This window comes from Notolepis coatsorum, assembly GCF_963971535.1.
Source record: "Notolepis coatsorum genome assembly, chromosome: 15".
In the NCBI taxonomy this organism is placed as follows: Eukaryota; Metazoa; Chordata; class Actinopteri; order Aulopiformes; family Paralepididae; genus Notolepis; species Notolepis coatsorum.
This window is the reverse complement of record NC_140179.1, coordinates 3,251,057-3,275,759: the sequence shown is the minus strand read 5'-3', so window position 1 is coordinate 3,275,759 and position 24,703 is coordinate 3,251,057. Positions and strand designations below refer to the sequence as shown.

The 24,703-nt window shown below is 44.1% G+C and overlaps 1 protein-coding gene across 1 annotated transcript in view; it reads right to left on the bottom strand.

Moving 5' to 3' along the window:
- The window catches only part of LOC311241631 (ankyrin repeat and BTB/POZ domain-containing protein 3-A-like), a gene marked incomplete at both ends in the record, with an annotated part of 465,210 nt that overhangs the window by 76,198 nt on the left and 364,309 nt on the right, over window positions 1–24,703 (bottom strand). Inside the window, 1 exon segment of the mRNA XM_084330507.1 lies at window positions 3,355–3,565. Within this exon segment, the coding sequence (XP_084186633.1) occupies window positions 3,355–3,565 (211 nt within the window).

Here is a 24,703-nt window from a genome sequence, read left to right as displayed (position 1 = left end):
GGTTGTACTGGGCAGCTCACTGGCCAACAGTGTCAGACAGTGGTTGTACTGGGCAGCTCACTGGCCAACAGTGTCAGACTGTGGTTGTACTGGGCAGCTCACTGGCCAACAGTGTCAGACAGTGGTTGTACTGGGCAGCTCACTGGCCAACAGTGTCAGACAGTGGTTGTACTGGGCAGCTTTCAGGTAAAAAACAACAAAAAAACAGCCCAAGGTTACTGGCAGCTCAAGGTTACCATTAAATGGCTCTGTTTAAAAGGGCACTTCACCAAACAACAATGTTGAGTTATTTTTATTTATTACATGGCGTTTTAACATTTGCCGAAATGCTTGATTGTGATTGGTCATTAGCCCCCGACAGCGGTGAATTATTTTTCGATAACCACCGGTGATTATTGTTTTTCGCAGCTGGAGTAATCAAGCCCCACTGACACACACTGTTTCAGTGCAATCAGACACACCTGCCGGCTGCCGGCGATAATAATAATCACTTTATTTGGGCTGACAGAGCCACAGAACAACTGTGCCTGCATTTGATCTCGTCTTGTCGATTTTGTCAAATGAATTAGGTATATTGTTAGTAAGTTAGCCATGTAATAAGCGGGATAATGTATAGCTATACTCGGTCATCATCGCAAAATAATTGACCTTCACTGACGTTTAAAACACCTCGCCGAGGCGCCTCTGTATTTTAAACTCCGTGTCGGTCAATTATTTTGCGACAATGACCTCGTAGCTATACATTATCCCTTACATAATGATCTCACACACGTCCAAAAACTCGAAACCGTTTTGCTATTCATTTTGTTAGTTATTGAGAGTAAATGAGTTTGAATGTGGCCACTGGTGATGTCATCGGGGACACTGAATCCTTGTGTTGTGTTAATTACAGCTCCGTGACATGATGTAGATGAAAGAAGAAATAGAAATGCCTTGTATTATAGGGACTTCAACCATATCATTTAATTGAGCTGTAATTAACATTACACAAGATTCAATGTCCCCGATGACATCACTGGTGGCCATATTCAAACTAATTTACTCTCAATAACTGTCAAACTGAATTAATATGTGAACAACGGTTTAGAGTTTTTGTATGTGTGTGAGATTATGAGCAAAATAAATAAGCATTGTTTTTTTTGGAGAAGTGCCCATGCTTGTTGGGCTATTACAATCAACATTTACATTTACATTTAGTCATTTAGCTCACGCTTTTATCCAAAGCGACTTACAAGTTCTGTACGACAAGTCATCAGGAAGGGCACAACTGTATCAGCTGAGTAACAATGTTCATCAAAGTGTTGAGTGCTACAGTGTAGGTTAGTATATTAGGACAAGTGCATGACAGTAAGGTTAGTTAGGGTAAGATTTTTTTAAATACATTTAATTTTTTTAAATTTCAGATAATGGTTGAAGAAGTGCGTCTTTAGTCGACGGCGGAAGATTGGACGGGTTTCGGCTGTCCTAACTGGGGTGGGTAGTTCATTCCACCATTGTGGGGCAAGGACTGAGAATTAGGGATGTCCGATATTATCGGCCTACCGATATTATCGACCGATATTGGCATTAAAATGTGATATCGGCCTGCCTTCCCCCCGTTGTTGTGCCTCGTCTACTTTCCCTCCAGGACATCTTTGGATCGCCGCTGGTGAATATCTTGATCATCCGTTTGGAGCTGCGCCTCGTTGCCCGCTTTACGCGTTTGCGCCTTGGTGAGTTTTGGAACCAAACCCTTTTGGATTATCTGTTTTTGTGTGTTTGGATAACACTGAAGAATTACCGTTTTTGTTTTGCACTGGACTCAGCTAAATTGTGTGTTTGGATAACACTGAAGAGGTACCGTTTTGTTTTGTACTGGACTCAGCTAAATTGTGTGTTTGGATAACACTGAAGAGGTACCGTTTTGTTTTGTACTGGACTCAGCTAAATTGTGTGTTTGGATAACACTGAAGAGGTATCGTTTTGTTTTGTACTGGACTCAGCTAACTTGTGTGTAGTTTACACCGAAGATCAAGTCACTTGTATTTCATACTGGACTCAGCTAAGGGAGGACTGAACTGCACTGCCTCTGTGTACTGTTGGACTGTTGTTGATCTCTCTCTCTCTCTCCGTTTCCACTCCGAGTTGGAGCTGGGAGTATCTGCAGAGCCGCAACGGCGTCTACGCCGATTCCCCACCTCTAACACCGGGAGGATCTGCAGAGCCGCAGATAACTCTGCCGAAGGCATTCTCCTTTTTTGTTGTTCAGAATTGTTACTTGACTCTTTTTGATTCTGTAAATAAATACGCCCTAGTGTTTGGCTAACTCTGAACTACCTGTCTGTGCCGTGCTGTTGAGGTCGGTTTCAAACCCTAACACCTTTATTTACCCAGGCAAGCAAGTAAGAACACGTTCTGATTTTATTCATTGTCAAAAGTATGCATAATGTTGTGTTCATTCCACAACAGGGGGACCCTGCATATATCGGTATCGGTTGATATCGGTATCGGAAATTAAGAGTTGGACAATATCGGTATATCGGTATCGGTAAAACAGCCAATATCGAGCATCCCTACTGAGAATAGGCGACTTCTCTTTGATGACCCTCCCGGAGCTCGGATAGGAGTAGGTCTGAGGGCGGTCTGGCTGGTTAAGCTAGCTAATCCCCCAATTTTTGCTTATCTACTGATTTATTGAGAGGACAATTTGACAATTTGTCCTCTAATTCTTGCCACCTGCCCCAACACAGTTGTTTAGGACTTGTGTCCAGCCAGGACGGAGACGGCACCGTGAGCTCTGATTAAATGAACATCGAAGCGTGCGGCCGGGTTCTCTTGTAATGTCCGACGTAGGGCTGACCCCTATTAGTCGACTAATCGGTCGAAAGGAGCCGTAGTCTTACTAGCCAACCTCTTAGTCAAAAAATAAATAAAAAATTATAATTTTATTTTATTTTATTTTTTATCATTCTTTCCAAAAGAAAAGAGGCCTAGAAGCGTGGCTAGCGCTAATCGCACGCATACCAGAGGCTAACTGCCTACGAAAACAGGCACAGAGGCACTGAAAGAGGATTTCACCCGTCTAATGAACACACTAGACTAGACAAATATCAAGATTTATCCATCAGTGGACCAATTGCATGCTTTTGCAGAGGTCAAGAAGCCTTCAGTCGACTCCTTCAGACATTAAGCACCCCCCACAGCCCAAATGGAATGATAAAAAAAAAAAGTAAATATATATATATATTTTATATTATACTTTTTTTTTTTGTCGACCATTTGTCGACTAACGGCACATTTTGGCCAATCATAGTCGACCATCCAAATCCTTGGTCGGGGACAGCCCTAGTCCGAAGTAAGGAAGGTTCCGCTCACCTCTCCGTCTGCAGGGTGACCTTGGAAGGCTCCACGTTGGGGTTCTCCCACTCTATCTGGGGGCAGTGCATGAAGTAGCACAGGGTGTAGAGGGCCTCGGGCTCCCAGTGCACCGTGCTGCTCGCCCCCCTCTGGTGGACCGGCGTCCCGTTGCTGGGGTTTTTGATGTGCAGTGGCTGGAGGTGGTGCATGGCCCTGGAGACCAAGTCACCTGCGGAGGGAAGAGGGAACAGTAGGTGATTAAAGGAACACAGCGACATTGCGGCAAATGTGCGTAAATATATTGGATACGGATCAGCTAGCCTGGCTCTTAAAAGGACACTTCGACACGCTGCCAAGGAGGAACGGGAATCGAACGGGGGAACCTTCCGATTACCAGACGAACACTCTGCCTCCTGAGCCACTGTCAGGGAGCTGTGTTTTTGGCCAACTAGCTGATCCGTATCCATTTCCATTCCTTTTTGTGCTAAGTTAGGCTAGCTTGCAGCTGGATAGCTTTCTACTGAACACACAGAGAGGAAATTGGGATATATCTTCTTCTCTTCCTTTAAGGGTGGTAGCAGAGAATACAGTAACGTTAGCGAAAATATATATGTACACAGTACCTAACGTAGTGGGTTTTCACAAGTTTGAATTACCTACAGTATGCCCCTAGCGACTTTCAAACAACTTTCAAGTCTCATAGAGCGCATTCTCCACCCCATCAATGGCAGTACGGCCATTAGTGAGGCAGGCTGAGAGCCGCTAAATCTCACAGCACATACGCTTTACGAACACAAAACGACTTAAAAACAGACGGGCAATCTGCGATAATGGCGAGAAGTCAACATTAGACTGGTATGGTATTTTTTAGTCTCGCCTTAATGATACAGAGACAACAAGGTCTACAAGAAGACACTGAAAGGAGATTGTTCACCGTTGCATTCAAGAGGCTTCACAGTCAACTTACTAACGGTGCTTGCATTCAGAGATATGCAAAGAGGATGCTCCAATTAGTTATTACACGCCAAGTATACACTATTATACTAATATGCTATACACACTTTCTTAAGATAAGATAAGATAAGATATTCCTTTATTGATCCCCTTGGGGAAATTCAGGCATCATAGCAGCATGGAGGGGAGGGGGGGGGGTACAGGTAGTAAAACAACACAGTGTACAGGTAGTAAAAAACAACACAGGCAGTGTAAACAATTGATCAATATGGTCAATATAATTACTATCTGACTAGCTGAAGAAATATTCACATTATTCACAGTGTCACATAAGGTGCAGTATGCATGAGGTAGTGTTATAATTTACTATCTACTGAGTATACATTATTCACAGTATCACGGTATCCACTGAAATATACATTATTCACAGTATCACAGTATCACAGTATCACAGTATCACAGTATCCACATAGGGTGCAGTAAGCCTAAGGTAGTGTAGGTTGTCCTCCTTGGGTTCCTATGAGTCCCAGGTCAATGTCTGGTAGCAGTCGCTGTCGCTGCCCCCTGTTGTGGAGCCTGGAGGCTGCTAGTCGCTGCCCACTGTTGTGGAGCCTGATGGCCGCTGGTATGAAGGACTGTCCGAGGCGGTTAGTTGAGTGTCGGTGTGTGTACACCTTGTGACAGTTTTCTAAGTCATTCTTCAAAGAGTACTCTGCAGCACTTCCCTCGTTCGAATACACTGACTCACCAAGTAGTCATTCAAACACCCACACAGTCCCTGCTATACCTGGGAAAATGCCGGCTTAAAATAAAACTCACTCACAAGAGCTTGGTGTACGGTGTGATGCCCTGCTGCCCATTGTATGTTTTTCTAAAATTAGCAGTGATGTCAAAAGAAGAAGACAAAGTCTTTATTTGTCATGCAGATGAACACACACATGTGAGATGGGCAACACACAGGAACACACACACACATGTGAGATGGGCAACACACAGGAACACACACACACACACACACACATGTGAGATGGGCAACACACAGGAACACACACACACACACACACACACATGCATTGCGTTGCGTTGCAGATGAAATGTCTCTCTCTGTTCTTGACCCATCACATGGTCCTTTCCCCAAGGGCAGTCATGGGCTGCAGCGTGGGGTGTAAAGTACTTGAGTAATTGTACTTTGTTACAATACTTAAGTACTGTTTTGGGGGATTTGTACTTTACTCAAGTATTATTAGGTTTGTATAGGTTTGTAAAAAAAAACATACTTTTTACTCCTTACATTTAAAATGCAGACCTACAAAGTACAAAGTACAAATCTCGCAGGTCCAACCATTTTAATTAGTATATTTGTTACTCTGGCTGAACTAACGTTAACGTTATTAATCCTGCAGCAGCACTTTATTTAAAAACAGCCAATCAAATCCCCATCAATGGGAAATTAACCCGCCCATACCCCATGCTGATTGGTCCTTGTGCAAGACTAGAAAGCGGGGATCTTTCATTAAACACCTGCTATCAGAAGAATAGACGGTCAGAAAAAACGTAAACTTTTTAGTACTTAAGTACATTTAAAAGTAGAAACTTTTTTACTTTTACTCAAGTGTGTTTTTAGCCAGATACTCTGACTTTTACTTGAGTGCGATTTTGAGACGGTACCCATACTTTCACTTAAGTATAATTGCTGGGTACTTTGTACACCCCTGGCTGCAGCGTGGGGCCACACCCCGGGGACCAATCCAAGTGCTCCTGTCCGTCTTCGTCAGGGACGCGACAGCGCTAGCGTTCTGTTCTGCATGTTTTTCCATTGGGTTTATCTATTTTTTCTGGAGGGGAAACCCTTGCGAGCCACGGGGGGAGAACATGTAAACTCCACACAGAAAGGCCCGGGAGATAGCCCACCTGGGTACCTGGCGACCCGGCAACCTGGTCCCCAAGCGGGAATCGAACCCACGACCTTCTTGCTGTGAGGCGACAGTGTTAACCGCTACACCACCGTACCGTCAAAATAAATTATGAATGTTTTAGCAAGTGGTCGGTACTCAATGGGTTCATTAGCATGCGGTAAAGGAAAAAGAAACTACAAAAAATATATATCACTGACGAACAATTGTTTCTAGCAAAAGTGAATAGATTGATGACAGAAGAGCAGTGTGGCTGACCAGTGCTGAGTAATGACCAGTGCTGATTGCTGACCAGTGCTGATTTCTGACCACGAGAACTAGAGCTACACCCATCTGGCTGGAAGGAGAGGGACGAAAGTTCAGAATACCTTTCAGTGAATTAAATGTCTTTGAAATTGTCATGAAGATAGTAACTGAGGGGTGTGGCGGCATAAACACTGCTGATGGTTTTGAGATGTAAAGGTTTTGCCTATTCTAATAATTTGTACATGAAATTGAATCTCATATCATGTGACATAATGTGGGTCATGTGAGGAATCCACAAGGCGACAGGATTTTCTTCTTCCGTGTTCAAAGAGTTCAAAAGGGCAGTATGCTGCAATGTAACAACAAGGTCTCGTCAGAAAAGGTAAATAAGGTACTAATCGACCACAGGAAAAAAGGTATGTAATGTATGTTATGTTATAGCCATAAAAGTCATATATTTACGTGTTGTACAAGTCATATATTAACATTTTTGTTTCCAAAGTCCAAAAGAAACACTGTGACCAGGAGACGAACCAAAAATGATTGTGGTCACGGACGAGTGCGCTCTCTCCACTAGACCCCGATACAAACACAGCATTAGATGGTTAATGGTGCATTTATATAGCGCTTTTATCCAAAGCGCTTTACGAATTTGCTCCTTGCATTCACCTGGCAACCTGCTCATCGGGAGCAATTAGGGGTTTTAGTGTCTTGCTCAAGGACACATCGATACGCTGCCCGGGAGCAGCGGGAATTGAACCGGGAACCTTCCGACTACCAGAAAACTGCTCTATACCTCCTGAGCCACTGTCGCCCCCCATCACTAGCATTACTGGGGTTATGGTTTGCTTTAACGCTTAACGGTTATGGTTAAGATATATAAAGTTAGGGTTAAGGTTACGGTTAGGGTTTGGGGGCGAGGCAGTGTGTCTCAGTCGTCTTGAGGTGAAGGCACTTGCCTCTCATGTGGGGCACCCTGCGTTTTCTCCCCAGGAAATATTTTCTGAAAAAAAAGCTAATAGAAATCAGGCATCGAGCAGTTAAAAGCCACCGAGAGAGAAAATGTAAGGACGGATGTAAGGACGGCCACATCGCTGGGATGTTAGCTACGCTGACGTTAGCTGGTTGCCAGTGCGGTACTGATGGTAGTGTCTTCAAAGACGGGAGGGTAATGGCTAGAAGGCATGCTCATTACAGCCGGCTGACTCTGACAGAGGAAGAACCAGCACTGCGGGAGTCGTCACATGACGTCACACAGCAGCTTCATAAGAACCATGATGCACTGCGGGAGTCGTCACATGACGTCACACAGCAGCTTCATAAGAACCATGATGCACTGCGGGAGTCCTCACATGACGTCACACAGCAGCTTCATAAGGACCATGATGCACTGCGGGAGTCCTCACATGACGTCACACAGCAGCTTCATAAGGACCATGATGCACTGCGGGAGTCCTCCTCACATGACGTCACACAGCAGCTTCATAAGAACCATGATGCAGTGCGGGAGTCCTCACATGACGTCACACAGCAGCTTCATAAGAACCATGATGCACTGCGGGAGTCCTCACATGACGTCACACAGCAGCTTCATAAGACCCATGATGCACTGCGGGAGTCCTCACATGATGACGTCACACAGCAGCTTCATAAGAACCATGATGCAGTGCGGGAGTCCTCCTCACATGACGTCACACAGCAGCTTCATAAGTCATTCTTTGCCAACATAATAGCTATATAATAAACAGCAGGATACTTAGGTAATGCTGACGTTTAGAAAACTTGGAATATATTTGGCACCTTCCCAGAGGTTTATCGATGAGGTTGTTCTTTCTCAAGACTAATTAATGACCCCATCGATCTAATTATTTACTTTAGGGGAACGATGGAGGTTCTGGCCAAACGGTAAAAACAGGGAATCTAAAGCTGATTAATTTCAAAAGAAAGTGCATTGCAGCAAATCTATATTATTTTCCCAAACAGAGTAGACTACATTCTTTCACATATATGTCCAAGTACAAACACACACGCACGCACGCGCGCGCACACACACACACACACACACACACACACACACACACACACACACACACACACACACACACACACACACACACACACACACACACACACACACACACACACACACACACACACACACACACACACACACACACACACACACACACACACACACACACACACACACACACACACACACACACACACACACACACACACACACACACACACACACACACACACACACACACACACACACACGCACACGCACACGCACACGCACACGCACACGCACACGCACACACACGCACACACCGCACACACGCGCACACACACGCACACACACGCACACACATGCACACACACGCACACACACTCACTTATGGGTTTAGTTTAGCTTATATTGACTTTATCTTGGCCCGTCATACAAACCCGAATAACTAAACTCTTCTTACTCTCTTCTACCATCATGCACACTTCCACTAATGAATCTTCCTTGCCTATATTACTACCTACTATACTAATATGTCTTTACTACTATGCACTCAACACTGCAGCACCCAAGTTTCAACACTGTTTGATGAACCTTATTACTCAGCTGAAAGAGTTGTACCCTTCCTGCTGACTTGTTGTATAGAAGTCGCTTTGGAGAAAAGCGTCAGCTAAATTACTAAATGTAAATGTAAATGGTTAACAATGCTTCAAGTGGAGGGCGGCTAAGTGGCCCAGTGGGCAAGGCGCTCGCCACTAGTGCAGGAGATGCTGGGTTCGAGCCCAGCTCTCGGCATTGCTACCAGCTTGGCTGGTCGTTCATACTAACACAATTGGCAGTGTTAGGGGTGGGAAAGCTGGTGGGTGGGTCCGGGTCGTTGTAAACAGCGACTCCTACAGTTCGGTCGGGGCGCCTGCTCAGCGAGGAAAGGATCTAAGGGGGGTAGTGTGATCCTTCCACACGTTACACCCTCTCAGTGAGAGTCCGCGCTGCCAGGTGAAAAGAAGCGGTTGATTGGCTACACATGTGTCGGAGGAAGCACGTGATAGCCTCCACTCTCCCAGACCGACTGTGGGGGGTAAGTGCGCAGCGACCAGGAAGGGGATTGGGAATTGGCATAACGACTAACATTGGGAGGGGAGAAAAACTGAGGGAAAAAGGAGGGGGAAAAAGATCAAAAAAATAAATAAAAAAAATGCTTTAAGTTTGTTTTTATTTGTCATGTATAAAGTACATGTACATCACAGTGAAATGCTTGGTTCTGTATGAGCCCCTGAGAATGTGCTTCATACAGTAAAAAGAGAAAAGGGAAAGGGGAATAAAGTCCCAACACTATACATACAATATACAAACTAAAGTACAACCTAAGTACAATGAAAGTACAATGAAGTAAAATGCAACATGTGTAGCGGGGCGATTGACTGTCCTCACGTGTATACCACCACCTAGAGGTTCTGATACATTCTGCAATGAGGTTACAGATCCCAGTCACCCAGTCACAAAAAAGTGGAGAAGCAATGCGGAAAAAAACGGTGTTCCATCCACCACTGATTCTCAAACGAGGAAGAAGCAGTGATGTCTTCTGGGTATAAGGAAAACGGGTGTGAGTTTTCTGAACATGCCACTTAACGGCACGGTAGCTGTCGGAAGGCAGGGAGTACACACTTTAGATTTAATCACTTTGGAATACACCCAAGTCTCTCTCCATCTGGCCGACTATAAATGCCCCGGCCAGAGCACACAAGCCGCCGGGCAGACATAAACACGGCTCGCCGCCCCCCCGCTCTGCACGACCATAAACACGGCTCGCCGCCCGCTCTGCACTACACAGCCACTGGGATCTGGGACGTCGACAACCATTTAGAGACAGAATGCAAATTATGTTAAGTGTGCCCTGTCCCCCTGTGACGCTTTGTGGGGCGGACTGGTAGAGGACGAGTATGAGGAAGCCTGACGTGACCCCCATAGTCAAACACCATTAGCCAAGTATGGCCACTTTGTTTGGGGGGCTAGACCAGGGAGATCACTTTGTTTGGGGGGCTAGACCAGGGAGATCACTTTGTTTGGGCGGCTAGACCAGGGAGATCACTTTGTTTGGGCGGCTAGACCAGGGAGATCACTTTGTTTGGGGGGCTAGACCAGGATCACTTTGTTTGGGGGGCTAGACTAGGATCACTTTGTTTGGGGGGCTAGACCAGGGAGATCACTTTGTTTGGGGGGCTAGACCAGGATCACTTTGTTTGGGGGGCTAGACCAGGATCACTTTGTTTGGGGGGCTAGACCAGGATCACTTTGTTTGGGGGGCTAGACCAGGATCACTTTGTTTGGGGGGCTAGACCAGGATCACTTTGTTTGGGGGGCTAGACCAGGATCACTTTGTTTGGGGGGCTAGACCAGGGAGCTCACTTTGTTTGGGGGGCTAGACCAGGATCACTTTGTTTGGGGGGCTAAACCAGGATCATTTTGTTTGGGGGGCTAAACCAGGATCACTTTGTTTGGGGGGCTAGGGAGTTCTTTAAAAAGCTCAGTACAAACCAAAGCAACCAAAACTAGACCAGGCAATCAGACTTAGGTGAACATACTACATGTACAGCCTTTAAATATCACATATTATAGTCCTTTTCAACAAGTCTATTTTATTTGATAGTTTCAGTTAGACTGTAGGTCTCTGAGGTCCCCAAAACTATATTTTCTTTGCTGAAGATACCACTCAGATTCGTTTCAAGTTTTGTTTTGATTTGTCACATAATTATAAGGTACATGTACATTACAGTGAAATGCTTGGTTCCGTATGAGCCTCCTGAAATTGTGCTTCATACAGTAAGAAAAACGTAAAAGAATAAAGACCAAACACTATAAAAAATATACAATATACAAACTAGTACAAAATGCTAACAAAAATGCAACAATTAGGTAGAGAGGTAGTGCAAATATTTTAGTAATAAATAGATCAAATATGGTGTAATGTCTAAAGGTGAATGTTAAAGGTGAATGTAAGCGAGTGTTTAAAGTGAGTGTGTGGGTTAGTGTTGAGTCGTTGAGCATCCTGACGGCCTGCGGATAGAAGCTCCTTTTATTATGTATTCTAGCATGCGTCTCTGTACCCCTTTGGTTCAGTCTTGTGACGCCGGCATTTTGTACACGCATATTTTTCACATGCACACACACACACGCATGGCTTGTTGAATTACATGTCGTCTGACTTGTAAAGATCGGACTGGGTTGTCTTTTAGTTCACAGTTTGTGTGTTAGTACTGTATAGGCCCGTCAGAGATCCAAGCACTGAAAAAGTTAGTTTTTCACAATATGTGACCTATTATGTAAGCAATTGCTCTTTCTTTATCTCTGAAGTTTTTATCTTCATCTTGGAGTTTATGAGGCGCTCTGTTACTAAACTCTTCAAAGGTAGCCTATAAATACACATCTACTTACTTACTGCGCTACTTAGCCACGGGGGGCCTGACTGTATGCGCTGCTCTCCACTGTAGTGACAGATGCTGTTTTATCCAGAGGGCCTGTGTGTGTGTGTGTGTGTGTGTGTGTGTGTGTGTGTGTGTGTGTGTGTGTGTGTGTGTGTGTGTGTGTGTGCGTGCGTGTGTGTGTGTTTTTTTTTTACTTTTTGCTGTACTGTTTTCGAGACAGTGAAGTAAAAACCCATTCAGCTCACTGGACTGACCATTCATTCTACTGACCATTCAACTGACCATTCTACTGACCATTCATTCTACTGATCATTCTACTGACCATTCATTCTACTGACCATTCTACTGACCATTCTACTGACCATTCAACTGACCATTCAACTGACCATTCATTCTACTGACCATTCTACTGACCATTCATTCTACTGACCATTCTAATGACCATCCATTCTACTGACCACCCAATCTACTGACCATTCATTCTACTAACATTCATTCTACTGACCATTAATTCTACTGACCATCCATTCTATTGACCATTAATTCTACTGACCATTCAACCTACTGAGCGTCCTACTGAGCAGATGGTTGGAAGGATGAATGGATGGTTGCATGGATGGATGGATAGTGGATGGATAATGGATGGTTGGATGGATGGATAATGGATGGATGGATGAATGAATGGATGGTTGGATGGATAATGGATGGTTGGATGGATGGATAATGGATGGTTGGATGGATAATGGATGGATAATGGATGGTTGGATGGATGGATAATGGATGGATGGATGAATGGATGGTTGGATGGATAATGGATGGATAATGGATGGTTGGATGGATAATGGATGGATGGATGGATGGATGGATGGATGAATGAATGGATGGTTGGATGGTTGGATGGATAATGGATGGATGATGGATGGATAATGGATGGATGATGGATGGATAATGGATGGATGGATGGTTGGATGGATAATGGATGGATAATGGATGGATGGATAATTGATGGATGGATGGATGGATGGATGAATGAATGAATGAATGGATGGTTGGATGGATAATGGATGGATAATGGATGGATTGATGGAAGGAAGGAGGAGAGGGAGATGATAAAGAGAAGAAAGGGGAAAGTGGGAGACAAACAAACCAACTCATAAGACAGAACCGATACAACAGACGAGCTCAGACTCAAAGGACACAGCGGCTGCCCCTCCTCCCAGCATCACACACATAACACGCCGCGCCCGTGAATCATAGACCGCGTCTCGCTGTAGGGCAGGCCTTCGACCAAGAGACAAAACGTAGAAGTGTGTGCTCAGCAGAGCGCAAGTCTCCACCAGACAGCATGCCTATACACTCTCGTACAATGTTTACAATGTCCATTTTCCCTCCATGTTGGAAGAAACCACGGTTGCTATGTGCAAAACAACATCGCTATTATCCAGTCTAACTAGATTGGATATCAGAGTCACACAGTTAGTTCAATGTGCCTCTTCCTCTGAACCTCACACACTGAACACACAGTGTTCTCCTGTCGGGGACAGAATATGTGCCTCTTCCTCTGAACCTCACACACTGAACAACACACAGTGTTCTCCTGTCGGGGACAGAATATGTGCCTCTTCCTCTGAACCTCACACACTGAACACAGTGTTCTCCTGTCTGGGACAGAATATGTGCCTCTTCCTCTGAACCTCACCCACTGAACACAGTGTTCTCCTGTCTGGGACAGAATATGTGCCTCTTCCTCTGAACCTCACACACTGAACACAGTGTTCTCCTGTCTGGGACAGAATATGTGCCTCTTCCTCTGAACCTCACACACTGAACAACACACAGTGTTCTCCTGTCTGGGACAGAATATGTACTCTGTGTCATCCCAACCCCGTCCCAATTCAATGTCGATGGAGCAGCGTCAGTACTTTGTACATAGTAATAAAAGATGACTGAAATAAGATTCAAGATTTAGTGTATTGTCATTTCTTGTGTACTTCTATACATAAAAAAGAAAATAAATTCTGTCTATATCAAAAATCTATAATGCATATGAAATATTCAGTCTATAATATCTAAAAGTCCACTAAGAAGCGATATGAAAAACATATACGTCAACGTATAAGACACTCACTCAATGATTAAATTAAATCAGTTAGAAGCACAGTTCATTAAAGTGTGTTGGTGAGAAAGTGCATTTTGTGATATTCACTCACAATGTTGGCATTATGTTGAGGGGGGGGGGGGGGGGTCATGGGGGGTCATAGTCTGTTCATAATCCTGACCGCCTGTGGATAGAATAATTACTTGACAGTCACAACATTACAACGTACAGCATCCACCATGTTAGCAGGCAGCTGAGCTGTGAACGCTCGCTGCTGTGATTTTATTTATGAACGTAAAACTATTCTGTCGGACAAATATCCTATATATAAGTCTATAATGTATTTTCTTTTATATATATTTATTCTCACAGTATATATATATATATCTATCCACTCCTGTCTGTACTTACCTCATCATCCTTTTACATATCTGTAGATACCTCTATTATCTATATATTATCTGTACATATCCTACTCATAGTTATATGGTGCTGGCCAGTATGACTACTACCATACCCATAATCAGAGATGTGAGGACCACGAAGGCCCATGTTGACTGCGACCATGATGCCGTGATTTTTTATTAATTCCCGCCCCCCCCCCCCCCTACTAACACTCAACGCCCCGAACGCCTCTCTCGGTTCATTAATGCCCCCAAGTTTTCCTCCGCCTTTACCACCTCTTCCACCCATGCGGTCCATCGGCGGACCGCAAATGACATCATGTCATAAATCAATCTCTCCAGAAAGTTTGACAAAAGTATTGTTTTAATTTTCAAACGTATTCAAGTATAAACATCATAACCATGTCACAACAGCATTTATAATGTATATTATCATCAATACGTTAGTTTAACAATAAGTTAACTTAAAGTGTTATTAGATAGATTTTACTTTTCATTTTTCTATTGAGTTGGACGCGATTGTCCACCATCTTTGAAACCTGAAGTCGGGAATTGTAGTTTTTTTTGCAGCCATTTTGTAGAGAAAAGCCACAGCTGTCAATGTGCGTTGACATTTTTCAGAAACACCCTACCCAGAAGCCTCTAGGTCCCAGCAATCAAATGGCTTGTTATAATAATAATAAAATTATTCTGGATAATATACCACAAAACGTAACGTATTTGACATATATTGAAGCGCAGTTAGTTTCTCTTCCCTATTTTTAGCATGTAACAACAATTAGATTTGAAAATAGTTAAAAAATGGTGCTACCCTGCGGGCGGCTGGGTGGCGCAGCGGAGATTGCGCTCGTCACCAATGCGAGAGACTCCGGTCTCGAATCCGGGTGTCGGCATTGCCTCCGGCTTGGGCCGGCCGTCATACTAACTCGTTTGGCTGAGTTAGCAGGAGGGAAGTCGGGGGTGGTAATCTGGCGTTGTGGACAGCGACTCCTACAGGTCAGGTCAGGGCGCCTGCACAGCAAAAGACAGGAAGTGGTGAAGGTAGTGTGACCTCCCACACGTTACACTTCACCAATGAGAGTCCGCGCTGTCAGGTGAAAAGAGAGCCGCTGGCTGTCTCCGCATGTGTTGGAGGAAGCATGTGGTAGACCTCAGGGCTCCCTTGACCGACCAGTAGGGGGCACTTGCGCGCAACGACCAGGTAGGGGAGGGGGAATTGCCATAACGACTAAATTGGGATGGGAGGGAAAACACAGAAAAATCAGGAGGAGAAAAAGAGGATTAAAAAAAATAAAATAAAAATGGCGCTAAAAATAAAAAAGTTACTGTACATTACAGTAGATTTCATTATCTGTTCTTATGCATGCCTGGTTATACTAAATCCAAATTGAACTCGGGCATTTGAAAGATAATATATGTATTAGGGATGTCTGATAAAATGTATCGGTTTTAAAAGACAAATTATAATATTTTTTTTTCTTTTTTTTATTTAACCTTTATTTACCCAGGAAAGCAAGTAAGAACATATTCTGATATTTTTTATTGTCAAAAGTATGCATAATGTTGTGTTAATTCCACGACAAGAGATATGTAATGTTAATTACCTGAAATGATTCCGTTTTTGGGGGGGGGGGGGGGGGGGGACCCTGCTTATATCGGTATCGGTTGATATCGGTATCGGAAATTAAGAGTTGGACAATATTGGTATATCGGTAAAAAAGCCAATATCGAACATCCCTAATATGTATATATATAAATGTGCGAATTGGCTATAATAAGGTAATTTATAAGCCTGTTATTCTATATTCTATAATAATATTTCAAATTGCATTGGTCCGGATGGGAGAATTCAGTACTGTATCTACAGAACCTTCTGTTTAATCATCTTCCCTTTATTCATTTCCTTCGATTTTTTGGATCTCAAGAAGGTACTGAACGAGATCAGTGGCTGTTTTTAATGTTCGGTCATTAAGAAAATTGTGTGGACCCCAGGTGTGTATGTACAGATGTGAAAATGTAAGTGATGCAGGGTTTGGAGGGTCAACAGGTGGGTTTTGAGGTGGAACTTAAATGTTTCTACGAATGGGGCTTCTTTGATGTGTGATGGATGGTAGTTGATTCCAGAGTCTGGGAGCAGATGAGGATAATGATTTGTTTTCTGTGGACTTAAGGCAGTAGTGTGGTGTGCTCAGAAGGGCTAAGTTGGATGAGCGGAGTGAGTGGGAGGGAGTGTAGTGTTGAAGGAGGTTGTAGATGTAGGCAGGTGCTAGGGAGTGCAGGTCTTTGTAAGTGAGGAGACAGATCTTAAAGTCAATCCTACTTAACAGGGAGCCAGTGAAGTGAGGAGAGGACAGGTGTGATGTGGGAGAATTTGGGGCAGCGGGTGATGATGCGGGCTGAGGTGTTCTGAATTAGTTGAAGTTTATGGAGGGATTTGAGATGTTGAGCCAACGAGTAATGCATTACAGTAATCTAGACGGGGGAGAAGATGAGGGCATGAACCAGCTTTTCAGTGTCGGAGGGGGACAGTAGTGGTCTAATGCGGGAAATGTTCCTGAGGTGAAAGTAGCATGTTGTGGTTATGTTGTTGATGTGTGGTTTGAATGATAGTTTGGGGTAAAAAAGAACACCCACGTTTTTCACTGTGGGGGAGGGAGGGGAGGATAGAGTGGTTGTTGATGGATATGGAGCAGTCAGGGTTTAAAAAAAGAAAAAGTAAAAAAACTTTTTAAACTTTAAAAAGTAAAAAAAATGAATCCAAAATGACAATGTGGTTAGAAGTGGTGGAGAGAATAAAAGCTAGCATATAATGGTAGTGTCTTGTTAGGAGCGAGGGATAATGGATGGATTATCCAATGGGGGGTCCGGGAGGGGGGGGGGTACGAGCTAGAGCATATGTGTGTAGGGTATTAGATAGCAGGTATTAGGGGTATATCCTGTATAAGACATTTAACTAATTGGTGATTTCATTGGATGTGCACTGTTAATTAATGGTTGTATATCTTATCGTGTGTTGTCATGTTTGTTTATATGTTTGTTTAAAAAATAATAAAAAAATAAAATACAAAAAAAAAAGTTAATAAAATAACATTAAACATGCAGTAGTCCAGCCCCTCCTAAAAAAAACCCAGCTTAGACCCCACCCTCCTCAGCAACTACAGACCAATATCCGAACTACCGTTCCTGTCCAACCTACTGGAAAAGGCTGTCCTCAGTCAACTACTCCCCTACCTCCACCGTAACACCATTCTGGAGAAATTCCACTCCGGTTACCGGGTTGGTCACAGCACTGAGACCACCCTCGTAAAGCTACTGAACGACCTACTACTCCTCATTACCAACTCTGGGTCAACCTATGTGCAGCCTTCGACACGATCGACCACACCATCCTCATTGATCGCCTCCAGCAGGGGGGGGCGGGCATCACAAACACCGCCCTGGCTTGGTTCATGTCCTACCTGGAAAACAGAACCTTCTCTGTGAGCCTAACAAACTGTGGCTCAGTCCTGCTTCCTCCAGCTGCACACCATCGCAAAAATAAAAACATTCCTCTCCCCCAGCGACCTTCAGAGGGTCATCCTCACTCTCATATTTTCAAGACTGGACTATTCTGGTGTGGCAGACAAATACATCAACCGCCTTCAACTGGTCCAGAACGCAGCCGCCAGGCTCGTGTCGGGCACCAAGATGAGGGACCACACCTCCGCCAGGCTCGTGTCGGGCACCAAGATGAGGGACCACATCTCCGCCAGGCTCGTGACGGGCTCCAAGATGAGGGACCACATCTCCGCCAGGCTCGTGACGGGCACCAAGATGAGGGACCACACCTCCGCCAGGCTCGTGACGGGCACCAAGATGAGGGACCACATCTCCGCCAGGCTCGTGACGGGCTCCAAGATGAGGGACCACATCTCCGCCAGGCTCGTGACGGGCACCAAGATGAGGGACCACACCTCCGCCAGGCTCGTGACGGGCACCAAGATGAGGGACCACACCTCCGCCAGGCTCGTGACGGGCTCCAAGATGAGGGACCACATCTCCGCCAGGCTCGTGACGGGCACCAAGATGAGGGACCACACCTCCGCCAGGCTCGTGACGGGCTCCAAGATGAGGGACCACACCTCCGCCAGGCTCGTGACGGGCTCCAAGATGAGGGACCACATCTCCGCCAGGCTCGTGACGGGCACCAAGATGAGGGACCACACCTCCGCCAGGCTCGTGACGGGCACCAAGATGAGGGACCACATCTCCGCCAGGCTCGTGACGGGCACCAAGATGAGGGACCACATCTCCGCCAGGCTCGTGACGGGCACCAAGATGAGGGACCACACCTCCGCCAGGCTCGTGACGGGCACCAAGATGAGGGACCACATCTCCGCCAGGCTCGTGACGGGCACCAAGATGAGGGACCACACCTCCGCCAGGCTCGTGACGGGCTCCAAGATGAGGGACCACACCTCCCCAGTCCTTGCATCCCTACACTGGCTCCCGGTAAAACAACAAATTAATTTCAAGATCCTCATGTTCACATACAAAGCCATAAACGGTCTCGCCCCCCAGCCTACATAAAGGGTCTCGCCCCAGCCCACATAAACGGTCTCGCCCCCACAGCCCACATAAAGGAACTCCCGGTCCAATCAACCAGCTCCAGATCCCTCAGATCAAACAGTCAAATCTGCCTTAAGATCCCCCCTCACTCTAGACTGGTGACGAAGGGAAACCGGGCATTCACAGTCGCAGCACCGACCCTCTGGAACAAGTTCCCACTCAACTTAAAATCTGCAAGCACTCTATGGACCTTTAAGGCCACGCTCAAAACCCACCTTTTCGCCACAAAAAAATCCATGAGCTAGTTTTGTGTTGTAGTGCGACAGGTGTATTATGTCCGTCCGTCCTCTGTCTGCTCGGTTGGCCTGCATGTATCTTTTCTGTTTTCGCATTTTTCCTGTCTTTCTGTTTTTCCTTTTTTCCCCGGGCTGCAACCCCGGGCCGATGTACAGTAACTATTGGTTGAGGGGCGCAAAATACTGTAAATAAATACATCATATCATATCATTATCATACTGTATGTATACCTGTATCACTGTACATGGTCAACTCTGTACATACATCTGATTAGCATTACACTCAGTGATATTAATGTGTATATTTTGTACTTTACTGCGGCTACATTTGCACTCTGGTTGGACGCCAAACTTCTATTGTGCTGTATAATGACAATACATTTTAATCTAATCTAATCTAATCTCCAGTCTTTCATGGAGACTGAGCTGTAGCACAGCACTCTGGTGTTTGGAAAGACAGCGATTATTTAGTTTGACATAATCACAAAGTGTTTCACCAAAAAAACATTAGCTCCGACAACAAGCTGTCAAGCAAATGTCTCGACTTTTCAAACACACGCACAGAAGGTTATCTGCACCTGCATTGTGATTGTAGTGAATATAGCCTAACGCGGCTTCCACGGGTCATTATTGTAATTCATTTCATATACGTACGTACCTACTCTGACGTCGAAGCTGTGGAAATAATTTGTTCTCAAACAGTCCAGGACTAGTTTAGCTTAGAATTGCTTCTTATCTTACAAACTCTTGTGGGTGACTAATTAATTGAAACCTAATACATGTCATTTAAATCAGTAAAAAATACATCTATAATAACAAGCCAATAATACATGATGCCTCCTTACCCACCTTTTAAACAAATAGCCTTTCTTGTATTCATTGAGGCACCAACAATGGTAAATGGTGCATTTATATAGCGGCTTTTATCCAAAGCGCTTTACAATTTGTTGCTCACATTTTACCCATTCATTTCACTCACACATTCACACACCGACGGCGGAGGCAACCATGCAAGGTGCCGACCTGCTCATCGGGAGCAATTAGGGGTTAAGTGTCTTGCTCAAGGACACTTCGACACGCTGCCCGGGAGGAGTGGGAATTGAACCGGGAACCTGCTCTACCTCCTGAGCAGCCACTGTCGCTCCAGAGAGAGAAGGAACATTTCTAGGTATTATTACTCACTATGTGCCAGGCCCGGGCAAAATCATCAGTATGTTTTATTCCAGCCCCCTTGGTAATTGAGTCTGACACCCCTTTTGTCTCGTATGAATTAATCATGGGGAACGAGCTGGAGTCTCTCTTTCTCTTAGCCTCTATTTGTGGGAAGTAACCGTGTTACTGAACAACACTTTGTTCCGGGGCTCCCGGGGTAAGTGTGACACAGCATGGAACACAGCGGTTATTATAACGCACGCTTATTAAAAATCTGCCACGGGGGAAGATATCAATCAATAATTTCCTCCACTTTCAATTACACTGTACATGTACTCATAAGACCACTGTGTCAAGTGTGCGGTAATGTGAGGAAAAGTTGACTGATGTGGGTTTTTTTTTTCTTTCTTTTTTTCACATAATACACAATACTACAGTACATGAATGAAAAGCAGATCAACTCTCATCATCCAATGCCAGGATGTACGCCTGTGGCTGTCCCCGAACTGCAGATATTCTAGTTATAAAGGGGCACTTCACCAAAAAAATAATGCTGATTTATTTCACACATAATCTCACACATGTCCAAAAACTCAACAGTTTTGCACACGTTTATTTAGCTCGACAGTTATTGAGAGTAAATTAGTTTCACTATGGCCACCAGTGATGCCATCTGGGACATTGAATCCTTGTGTTGTATTAATTACAGCACCGTGAAATGATGTAGATGAAAAAAATAGCAATAGCTCGTCGTATAGGGACTGCTATCTTATCATTTAATCGAGCTGTAATTATAACACTCCCTGTGTTAGCATACATTGCTAACCTGACTGGACTGTGCCGAATGGACTCCCATTTGTTGTGACAAATCAGACAAGCTTCTAAAAAAAGGTGGACTGTCCCTTTAACATCCCGTGTTAACCCATCGTAGGAGGACAGATGTCAAGCTCTTCAGGGAGGATTCCTCTGCCCTCCAGCTGACATGATATCACGGTCTACAACACGCCAAGGGTTGAAGTGCGCCCATTTAATCATCGCACAGTAATATCAATGACAGTGAGCTCTGCCTGGGGGCACATTAGCCATCGCTTGGAAACTATTCATCACAGTTAATTACAGGTCATTTAATCAACCAACAGTGAACCAGCCAGGTGTATCTATCACAAGTGGGAAATACTTACAGATACAGATGCAGCTCGCAGGACTGCTGTGTGGGCGCTGCCAGGTTAACGGCACTGCCAGGTTAACGGTATATTCAACCAGTAGGGGCACTCGAGTTACACCAGTGATTATTATCCATCCATCCATTATATCCTCTGAACTAAACTAAAGCATTCACGTACAGTATATTTGTGGTTAAAGCTGGTGATTATTGCACAGTCGGCTGTCGCGGTTGACTTCATTGAATTAATTTGTCTGCTATATATTATACAGACACACTCTGAACTAAACTAAACGATCAAATACAGTGTAAGCATTCACACCGCTTGTGTTGTAATTACTATTATGAGGGCTGACGATCCACTCTACTGGTTAAATTACTTACTCGTGAGTAGTACGTTCGTTGATAAAGAAAAGTAATGTCCACACGAATGTTCCAGAACGTTCTATTATGACGTCATACTGTGCCATCACGAATGTTCCAGAACGTTCTATTATGACGTCATACTGTGCCATCACGAATGTTCCAGAACGTTCTATTATGACGTCATACTGTGCCATCACGAATGTTCCAGAACGTTCTATTATGACGTCATACTGTGCCATCACGAATGTTCCAGAACGTTCTATTATGACGTCCTACTGTGCCATCACGAATGTTCCAGAACGTTCTATTATGACGTCATACTGTGCCATCACGAATGTTCCAGAACGTTCTATTATGACGTCATACTGTGCCATCACAAATGTTCCAGAACGTTCTATTATGACGTCATACTGTGGTTCCAGAATGTTCTATGTTCTAGAAAGTGCTATTATGACATCACCACAAACACTCTAGAATGTTCAATGTTCTACAATGCTCTATTATGACAAATACGACGGTTCAATGACTTTAACTAAATCCAATCAATATTAAACATTCATATAATACAATAACCTAAATATATAGCTTTGGCTCTTACAACTATTATTCAAGCACGGTCACCGCGGTAGCAGAGCTCAGAGTCCTAAGAGCCGCGTCTGTAGACACAATGTTCAATAACAGATGTGTGACATCGACCGACAATACGTTGGAAGGAGGCCAAGGTTTAACCGGTGTGCCAGTGCATTTGAATAGAGCGAGATCGTCGTTGAGAACATCTGAAAGCACTTGTTGACACAATGTAGGCTACATACAAATGCACTCAGCTGAGATGAATTTAATGCCAACCACAAACCGATGCCATTTTAATTCGAGCTGGGGAATGGGGGGGGGGGACCACAGCCGCCGTTAATATTTAATATTTCATCCTCTCTAGCTAGCAAGGCATGGTGTTATTATGGTGTCATTCGCTGCGGCAGCTGGTAAACACAGGTGTTTGTGCTGCGGCACACACCCCAGCATGATTCATTCATGTGCAGTCAGGGGCTCGTTTGTGAGGTTGGACCGACAGCCAGACCTCAGCCGCAGCGCGCAGAGCCACACCGGGGCCACGGCCCATGTAGCCAAACACACCGAGGTGATTTGTTTCTCACAGCCTGCTCGTTGTGAAACCGCAGGAAATTGCCATTAAACGCTGCTTGATAATTACTGTGTTCTATCTGAGGAGCTATTTGAACCATGGCTTCATTTAGTCCCATCATCCTACCTTTGTCTTTCCACATTGTTTCCCCCTAGTCTATAAATGTAGAGAGAGAAACCAGAAACACCTCATCTCATCCTCTCATCCGCTCCCCATGGTCTTTTCTCATAGTCTCTGGAGGAGAAAGAGAGAGAGAGGGGGGGGGGGGGGGTTCTATTTGGATGCTGTTTTGGTATATTTAATTTATTATATTCATGTTAATCGGAGATCCTTCCTTTAAATTGCAGGGGCACTCTAATTACAATAACTGGGGGCCCTATGTTATCCTGACTACTTACTGTAGCAGAACAATACAGGTAAGTCAATTACCCATGTGCAATTTATTATTATAAATGTATTATTCTGCACGTTATTCACGCGTGTTAATTTAGTTTGACAGTTATTGAGAATTAATGGGTTTGAATAATGTCCTCCTCCAGTTATGTCATCGGAGGACACTGAATCATCGTGTTGTGTTAATTACAGCTCAATGAAACAACGGGAGACGAAACATTTACAATCTTTTTATCTCCATCATGTCACTGAGCCGTAAACAGGGACTCTGTGTCCTCTGATGACATAACTGGAGGACATACTGTATTCAGACTCATTACCTGTCAAATTAATATGTGAGATAATGTACAAAATAAGTCAGCGTTGTTTTTACATGAAGTGCCTCTATAGCAGGCGTTCTCAAAGTGCGGCCCACCTGCGACATCGCACAGTACTTTGCTCTTAAAGGCGAGACAGCCTAGGACCAGGCCAAGATTTTTTTTTAATAGATATCACTATGAAACTTTCCCAGTGTGTTATGTACATAACAACTAAGAACGAATGTATTGCAAGTTTTCTGAGATCTTATGTTTATATATGCAAAATGGGCGTTACCTAATTAAATATGCACTCATTTGCATATATCGCCAGGATAGACATCACCAACATTGGATGCCAGATAAAAAAAAATGCTGTTTCATTATGTTGACACATAACACAATTAACTTTTTACAGAAGGGATTGTGGCTATGTCTTTTTATCATCCCATAAATCTGGAAATGCTGTCTACAGTCATAAAAAGGTCACCAGGTTTTTTGGTATAAATGTACTATAAATCAGGCTATGAATGATATATCAACAAACCCCTCAGTAACAAGATGTAGGGTATAAATACGAAGGAATGTGGAAAGTATGGTGTGTGTAGGTGCTAGGGAAATGGGACATTTCATCTCTTGCGTGTAAGAAAAACGCATACAAATATTTGTTTTGGAAAACGCAGTTAAAATTATTTGGCTTTAAACATGATGTATCTTTTCCTCTCTTAAGCCCAGTGAGCTCCCCCATTGTTAGGCATGCACAAGGGTTAAAGTTCTGTATTGTAATTGTAATCTATGGACACAATCAAAGACAAAATTAAGTAAAATAAACAACGAATTGCGTTTTCGATATTTCATTGCCACTAGTTTGAAATAACACATGTTAATAGACACTTGAATGTGTCTGTTAAAGACGGTATTTAATATAGACATTGGAATATATTCGATAAGACTTTCAGATATGT